Source organism: Myxocyprinus asiaticus, chromosome 46 (assembly GCF_019703515.2).
Source record: "Myxocyprinus asiaticus isolate MX2 ecotype Aquarium Trade chromosome 46, UBuf_Myxa_2, whole genome shotgun sequence".
NCBI lineage: Eukaryota > Metazoa > Chordata > Actinopteri > Cypriniformes > Catostomidae > Myxocyprinus > Myxocyprinus asiaticus.
In genome coordinates, this window is record NC_059389.1 from 9,256,213 (window position 1) to 9,265,000 (window position 8,788).

Genomic DNA, 8,788 nt, shown 5'->3' on the forward strand with positions numbered 1-8,788 from the left:
TAAAAATATATTGTTCATTGTTAGTTAATGATACCTAATGCATTAACTAATGTTATCAAATCGAACCTTAGTTTGAAGTGTTATCGATATTTGTTATATAATTTAATTATACAATTGTTTTTAAACTATAAATTTGACTAAATTACCTAGACACAACGCTGAATCAATCTTTCATCAAGAGTCTCTCATTCTGTGTGTGCTAGTCTGAATAGTGCCCTCATTGTGTGACCTGGGAAACTGCATACACATCCTCCAAAGACTAAATGAATGTCTTCTTGTCAATACAAAAGTTTGAAATAAGATCATCTATTTAAGTAGAAAACATCAGCATCCTGTTTGAGGGGATTGCAAGTGAACTGCACAGTGAACTGAAATGAGTCATTTTCAAACTGCTTCACTTCATATTGATTCAGTTGATGAGAGCATCTGTTTATCTGTCTGTGTTCATCTCTCTCATGTTTATCTCTCTCATGTTTATCTATTATTTTTGCCTTTTCTAGAATTCCTCCCTTCGACTCCCTCACCAGAGAGTGTACGTCATACAGAGTCAGCGAGCACCATTCGAGCGTCCGCCAGTGATGGTGACTCTCTCTTGAGCCAAGATTTGGGCGAGGACTATGTCTTTAATAATAAGGTGAGTCTGAAAAGCTTGGTGAATGTGTTTTTTTTTTTTTTTTTTTTTAACCCAATTTGGAATGCCCAATTCCCAGTGCGCTTTTAAGTCCTCGTGGTCGCGTAGTGATTCGCCTCAATCCGGGTGGCGGAGGATGAATCCCAGTTGCCTCCACGTCTGAGACCATCAACCCGCACATCTTATCACGTGGCTTGTTGAGCGCGTTGCCACGGAGACATAGCACGTGTGGAGGCTTCACGCCATCCACCGCGGCATCCGCGCTCAACTCACCATGCGCCCCACCGAGAACGAACCACATTATAGCGACCACGAGGAGTTTACCCCATGTGACTCTACCCTCCCTAGCAACCGGGCCAATTTGGTTGCTTAGGAGACCTGGCTGGAGTCACTCAGCACGCCCTGGGATTCGAACTAGCAGACTCCAGGGGTGGAAGCCAGCATCTTTTACGGGGTGGAAGCCAGCATCTTTTACCACTGAGCTACCGAGGCTATTTGTTTTGTTTCTTTGTTTCTTTACAAAGGGAGGCATCCCTAGTCTGTTCCTCATTACTTGAGGGCCTGATATAGTGGTAATGTAATGCATCTAGTTTTGGGAGGCTTTTTTATTCTACACACACAAAATCTCGCTCCACTGACATCATGTCATGTGACATGAGCAGAGTGATGGGCCAAGGCCTCAATTATGACCTCATCCTCTTCTTCCTGCTATGATCCCGCCTCTTCTTGAGTCAGAGTTGTACTGACCCATGAGGCAGTGTTTCCCTTGCAGATTCCTCCACCCCTTCAAACATCCACTGGGAATGAAGTGGAATTCCTCACATGATTTGATTTCTACTTTGTCACCATCAACATTATTTATATGATTATATGGTTATTTTCAGCTATTTTTTTTCACATGGAATTCCGAAAAGTGTTTGAATGTCATGTAGCATGCTTTCGACTGAGGCAATTCACCTAAGCTTGACTTGTGTTTCTTTGCCCTTTTTCCCCCATGTAGCCAAGGCTTATAAAGTTAACTATTACGTTCAGTATAATATAGCCGTTAGCTCACCACACCCCTCGGCTGGCTGTGGTCTCCCTATGTGTAAAAACTAATGAGAATGGAAATGAGTTTGTCAGGGTGGTGATTGTGTTATGTAAGGTTTACAAGGATGGAAAGAACTTTTAGAGCATGAGTCCCTTGAGCTTGCCCATCATGCATTAAGAGAGGAAAAAATGTATCCGCATATATGTGTATTTGCAGACATAAAGGTGGTACATCATTAACATCATGAGACCCGAGCATGACTGCTGTGTGCATTTTTCATTTCCCTTTTTGATGTACTAGTACTAGAACTAGTAGAACCTAATAAACATGCCAATAATAGTAATCATTTCTTGACCAAATAGGTTTTCCTAAAAATTGATGTCAATATATGTGAACAGCAGGACTAAGTTTGTGAAATTTTAAATTCTACCGAACTTTAGAAAGTCAGATTTTGTTTTATCAAATTGTTTATGTTTCCAGGAGTGTTGGTTATTCATGTTTTTGAGACGTTACAGACATTACATCAGAAATGAGCATAAATTCAATGTAATGGCCAGTATCATCCAATAAAATTATACATGATAAATTCTGAATCTTTGTACTGATTACCATTGTCCCATGTCTGCCAAACATGTTGAGTGGTCCAAACATCATCTGCAGCCTGAAACTGAACTTTTAGTTGGATTTTAGGCTTAAATGCCCTTAGCTGCATTGAAAGCTATAGGATGCTCCCTTGCTTCCTTGCTCTCTATTTAGTGAATGACTTAACCTTTGTCGGCACTGGTCTCAGAACAGTTCAAATGCACCTTATTTTCATCCTAACTCCATATAAAGCATCTGAAAGCAACATTTTTCAGCTTTTGGATGAACCCATTGATTCTCAATGTGATGATGCATAGTAAAAATAGGATTTCTAAGGAAATAAATTTGCTAAAGTACACATTAGTGTACACTGTGTTTAGCTGCGTAGTGTTTCGCGATAAATTGCTCAAATTTTAAAAATAGCATATCGGATGAAACTAGAGACTATAATCTTTTGACTCATACAGGTTTCAATGTAAAAAATAAATAAAACGTAATTGGGTTTCTTACCAGATGTAGTTTTGTTGGTGTTTCTCTCAAATACGAGCTCCGCTGTGATTGGCGCCATGTTGTTTTGTTGCATCTCCGTACATCGAAAGTTTATCCCTTTACTGACAGCACAGAGTTTATTGAACTGAGATCAGTCAGTTTAAATGATGTTAAATAATGCATTGCATATAGTGAAGCCAAAATACAATGTCTACGCATGTGTACGCGGGGTCACACAAGGTTAAAGGTCACTTCTTTTAACCTGGTACACCTGAAAAAATTCACATTCACCTGTCCTATCCAGGGTCATGATCTTTGAGTGTGATTGATTTGGTTAGCAAGATAAATGTCTGGATAAAACCAAGATTATGTACCTAGATTTGTCTTTTTTTCCCTTTTTTTTTTTTTAAACCATGTAACTATTCAAGTAGATATCCCAGGTAGATTGGATGAATTGGAACTAGGTGTGACTCTAGAAACATCGATAGAAGCGATAAATCTCTTATGAAATCGCTAATGTTAATTTGAGTGCTTGTCCTAACTAAAGGCTCGGGTATACTTTGCTTTTCTGCTTTCAGTATTGGATCGCACCCGGTCGACGTCGCGTTGCCTTTTAAAAGTATACTCTTTTGACCACGAGCGAATACGAACGTGTTCGACACATGCACACTTCAGCTGCTTTGTGATACTCTTTTAGTACAGCCAACGGCACATGCATGTGCTGACAATGTGCACACGAGGGCTGTCCAGTGTCGAGAAAATCTGGGCCACACTTGGACAGTCCGTGTAGACTGTGCTGATGCCAAAATTTGCATCGCACATACTGTGCGTGAAGTGATTAGCATCGTGGACTACCTAAGTATACTTTGGCATTAACCATTACTGTCAACGGAGTCGAGTGATGCAAAATTGCGTCAGTTGATTGGTTTCTATTTTCATAATTTCTAGCTGAATATCTTCGCCCACAGTGAAATTGCATTGATACAAAATCCTACTGTATATTTAACATTAGATACAGTATTTTCTGATTGGCTGTAATTTTATCATTTGCCGCTTTCAGTTTTACTTTCAGGGAGGACAGAAAAGATTATTTGACACTCGAAATTTGCTAGCTTAGGAAACTTACTATAGGTTAGGACAGGGGTTTTCAAACTGAGGTCTGGGGACTGCAAGGAGTGCTAGGGGGTCCATGGAAAATTTTAGAGAAACTGTAAAAAGGGGAAAAATAAATATATATATATATATATATATATATATATATATATATATATATATATATATATATATATATATATATATATATAATTCACACACACACACACTCACCGGCCACTTTATTAGTTACAAATTAGAGCACTTTATAAGGAACAACTGCACACCTACTTATTCATGCGATTTATCTAATCAGCCAATCATGTGGCAGCAGTGTAATGTATAAAATCATGCAGATATGGGTCAGGAGCTTCAGTATAATGTTCACATAAACCATCAGAATGGGGAAAAATATGATCTCCGTGATTTAGACTGTGTCATGAGTGTTGGCGCCAGATGGGCTGGTTTGAGTATTTCTGTAACTGTTGACCTCCTGGGATTTTCACACACAACAGTCTCTAGTGTAAAGCGAATGGTGTTTGAAAAAAAAAACAAAAAAACTTCCAGCTAGCAGCAGTTCTGTGGGCGAAAACAGCTTGTTAATGACAGAGGTCAGAGGAAAATGACCAGACCGGTTAGAACTGACAAAGTCTACGGTTACTCAGATAACTGCTCTGTACAATTGATACAGAGAATGCTGTTCTGAGATGTGGGTTGGCGCCGTTTTGCCGGCACGAGGGGGATCTACACAATATTAGGCAGGAGGTGTTAATGTAGTGGCTGATCGGTGTGTGTGTGTGTGTGTGTGTGTGTGTGTGTGTGTGTGTGTGTGTATACAGTGGTGTGAAAAAGTGTTTGCCCCCTTCCTGATTTCTTATTTTTTTGCATGTTTGTCACACTTAAATGTTTCAGATCATCAAACAAGTTTAAATATTAGTCATAGATAACACAAGTAAACACAAAATGCAGTTTTTAAATGAAGGTTGTTATTATTAAGGGAAAACAAAATCCAAACCTACATGGCCCTGTGTGAAAAAGTGATTGCCCCCTAAACCTAATAACTGGTTGGGCCACCCTAAGCAGCAACAACTGCAATCAAGCATTTGCAATAACTTGCAATGAGTCTTTTACAGCGCTGTGGAGGAATTTTGGCCCACTCATCTTTGCAGAATTGTTGTAATTCAACCACATTGGAGGGTTTTCAAGCATGAACTGCCTTTTTAAGCTCATGCCACAGCATCTCAATAGGATTCAGGTCAGGACTTTGACTAGGCCACTCCAAAGTCTTCATTTTGTTTTTCTTCAGCCAATCAGAGGTGGACTTGCTGGTGTGTTTTGGATCATTGTCCTGCTGCAGAACCCAAGTTCGCTTCAGCTTGAGGTCACGAACAGATGGCCGGACATTCTCCTTCAGGATTTTTTGGTAGACAGCAGAATTCATGGTTCCATTTATCACAGCAAGTCTTCCAGGTCCTGAAGCAGCAAAACAGCCCCAGACCATCACACTACCACCACCATATTTTACTGTTGGTATGATGTTCTTTTTCTGAAATGCGGTGTTACTTTTACACCAGATGTAATGGGACACACACCTTCCAAAAAGTTCAACTTTTGTCTCGTCAGTCCACAGAGTATTTTCCCAAAAGTCTTGGGGATCATCAAGATGTTTTCTGGCAAAAATGAGATGAGCCTTAATGTTCTTTTTGCTCAGCAGTGGTTTTCGTCTTGGAACTCTGCCATGCAGGCTTTTTTGCCTAGTCTCTTTCTTATGGTGGAGTCATGAACACTGACCTTAACTGAGGCAAGTGAGGCCTGCAGTTCTTTGGATGTTGTTGTGGGGTCTTTTGTGACCTCTTGGATGAGTCGTCGCTGCGCTCTTGGGGTAATTTTGGTTGGCCGGCCACTCCTGGGAAGGTTCACCACTGTTCCATGTTTTCGCCATTTGTGGATAATGGCTCTCACTGTGGTTCTCTGGAGTCCCAAAGCTTTAGAAATGGCTTTATAACCTTTTCCAGACTGATAGATCTCAATTACTTTCTCATTTGTTCCTGAATTTCTTTGGATCTCGGCATGATGTCTAGCTTTTGAAGATCTTTTGGTCTACTTCACTTTGTCAGGCAGGTCCTATTTAAGTGATTTCTTGATTGAGCCGGACTGAGGCGAATCACTACGCGACCACGAGGACTTAAAAGCACATTGGGAATTGGGCATTCCAAATTGGGAGAAAAAGGGGAAAAACATAAACACACACGGCAGCTGCGTGACTCGCTCTCTCTCTCTCTCAAACTGCCACATCTGGCTCGGCTTTATCCCTCTCCTCGGCTGATTAGCCCGACTGGGGGCCGGCCGTGCGCGCACACGGCCCAGCCCCACCATTCCTTCTCGTCACAAATAACAAATTGACTTCATGAATAAATTATATTATTATTATTCGTAAGTATTATATAAGTATTCATCTCTCCTTTCTTGCATTGATTCAAGAATGGTTTGTATTTGTGTTGTAACTTTCTATGGAGTTTCTCCTTGCCATGGTCGCCTTTAGCTTGCTCAGTGGGGTTGTAATATTGTACTGTCTGTGTAGCTGCTTTGGAAGTGTTTATTTTGAAAAGCACTATACAAATACATTAGAATGAATTGAAAGTGTAGAAAAAAGGTATTGTCAACTAAAGTCATATTAATAATTTACCTTGGATTTAGTACAATGACAATATAAAAGGCACATTTTTAATTTTGCAAGCAACATGTGGACTTAATAATAGCACTGCTTGTATTTTTCTCACATTGTATAAATGGGTCTACATACATACAAATATATTTCAGGAAGAGGGTCCCTTGCAATGAGATCATTATATTTGGAGGTCCTTGGCATCAAAAAGTTTGAAATCCCCTTGGTGAGGACACGTTTTCAGGGCTCAAAATGATACAAACTGTAAAATCACTTCGATCTAACAGTGCTAACAGAAAAGAGAGTAAAAGAAAGGTCACAATGCTATTGTCTTGTCATTTGCAGGTATTTCTGTACAAATTCTGTCTTATTCGCTCCTCATCATCTCTGTCTTTTCTCTCTCTCCACCACAGGGTGAGGACAGTGTCACCATCACCGACAACACAAGCGGTGTGTCCATTTCCTACTCTTCCTCCACAGATGACTCATTTAGTGTTGGGACACCCAGCGCTGTTCCTCAGGCCAACCAAGGTTCCCCCACATCAGACCCCTGTGATGTGCCGCCCACATCACCTGGAGCTTCGTCTGTTTCAGGAGAAACAGAGGAGGAAGAGAGAAAGGACTGCCTGACCGAGGTGCCGGAGCGATCAGCTATTCTACGTTCATCCATCCGATCTCTCTCTCCTGTTCGAAGGCACAGCTGGGGCCCGGGCAAAAATTCAGCAGGGGAGACAGAGATGAGTCAACGCAGGTATGAATCTCCACCTAAAATGAATAAAGCTTGGTCTTTAATAGCTGTATAGTATTGTTTTATGCTAAATCATTTTCCAATATTTAAGTCGTTAAATACCCCAATGAAATTCTTTGATGAATGCAAATTTATTTTCTGTGTTGACATATTTTCTAGTGAAACAGGAAACCGTTGTGGTTGGACATATTGACATTATTTTTAATAGCCAATTGCCTTTAGTTACTCCAGTGCACATTTTTCAGTTGTTTTTCTACGGAAACATGTGTTAGATGGATGTCTTTGACTGTTGCGCCACGTGTCACTGTTTTATAAACAGGAGAACCATGTGCTTAAAAGGCATGTTGCAAAAATAACTAATTATATTTGTTACGCTGCGTCTAGCTTTTTGTAGCGCAAGGATGTGTTTGGTCTGAACTGCCCCTTAGTGGAAGGGAAATTCTAATTCTACAGAGCATTTGATTGGACAAAATGTTGTATACACCCCCAAGTGATAATGAGTCAACCATATTTTTTTGTCCATTTTCCTGGAAGAGAAAAAGACTGTTAATTTGAAATGTGTGTATCTGCTAAAGTTTATTTTGTCAACTTTTAGGAGAACACTAGCATATGGATGACCTTAAAACTAGGTTTGTAAAAATGCATCGATGCATCGATCTTTCAAAGAAATTTCGATGCATCGTTTATGGAATTTAGGAATCGATTGTCATAACTATGTTAATACCAAATGTGACCATCTCATATTACACGAACCTTCTCGAAATGGACACGGAGTGGAGCATGTGAGATTAAAAGGAAAGAAAGTGCATTTTGAAATTAAAAATAAAAACGTTTATGCTGCAGAGTTCACCCCGTGAACCTAAGATAAAATGAATGGATGGATGGATGGATGAATAGATGGATGCTGCCAAATTCGGCTTTCCGTGTCATTATTTAAAACGGTTTGCATCCATTTGACCAGAGTAAGTTCATTGTTGTTGTTGCCTTCTTCCCCGATTACGATATATCACGTTAGCCTAACATTGCTTTTGAATCTACATAAAATGTGTTATATCTCCATAAAACGGTTAAAACACAAATAGAACTTAAATAAAGCTTAAATAAATTTGAACGGTGGGAAGACATATGGCTGTGAACAAAAACATGCATTCATTCATTCTCTTTATAGTGAATGCTACAGGGAATAGGGAGCGGTTTCAGACTCTTCTGAAGGGACCCAACCAGTAGAAAACAGTCACCAGTGATTGGTCAATGACACGCGGCAGCCGCGAAAATAGAAAACATTTTTATCTTTCGCAATGTATGCCGATAACAGTCCTTCATGAAAATGCGATTGGATTCTCATAAACGAGATTGGCACGTGGAGACGCCTCCGTTTAGTCACCTTGCGCCTCTCTCCCTGTCCCAAAATCAATAAGGAACTCACGGTTACCACATCCCATGTAACTGCTTTTACCAGAATCAGATTCAGAATCAGAATGTGCTTTATTGCCAAGTGTTCTCACGTACACAAATAATAGGACATATAACAGAATGGCGTATGTGCAAGGT

The 8,788-nt window shown here is 40.1% G+C and overlaps 1 protein-coding gene across 9 annotated transcripts in view; it reads left to right on the top strand.

Annotated features, from left to right (window-relative positions):
* Positions 1–8,788, top strand: part of LOC127435888 (A-kinase anchor protein 13-like) — a 150,001-nt gene that overhangs the window by 90,356 nt on the left and 50,857 nt on the right. For all 9 annotated transcript variants that reach the window (XM_051689657.1, XM_051689660.1, XM_051689663.1 and 6 more), the window contains exons 10-11: positions 501–634; positions 6,903–7,240. In XM_051689657.1, coding sequence (XP_051545617.1) covers positions 501–634; positions 6,903–7,240 — 472 coding nt within the window. The remainder of the gene's footprint in view (positions 1–500; positions 635–6,902; positions 7,241–8,788) is intronic.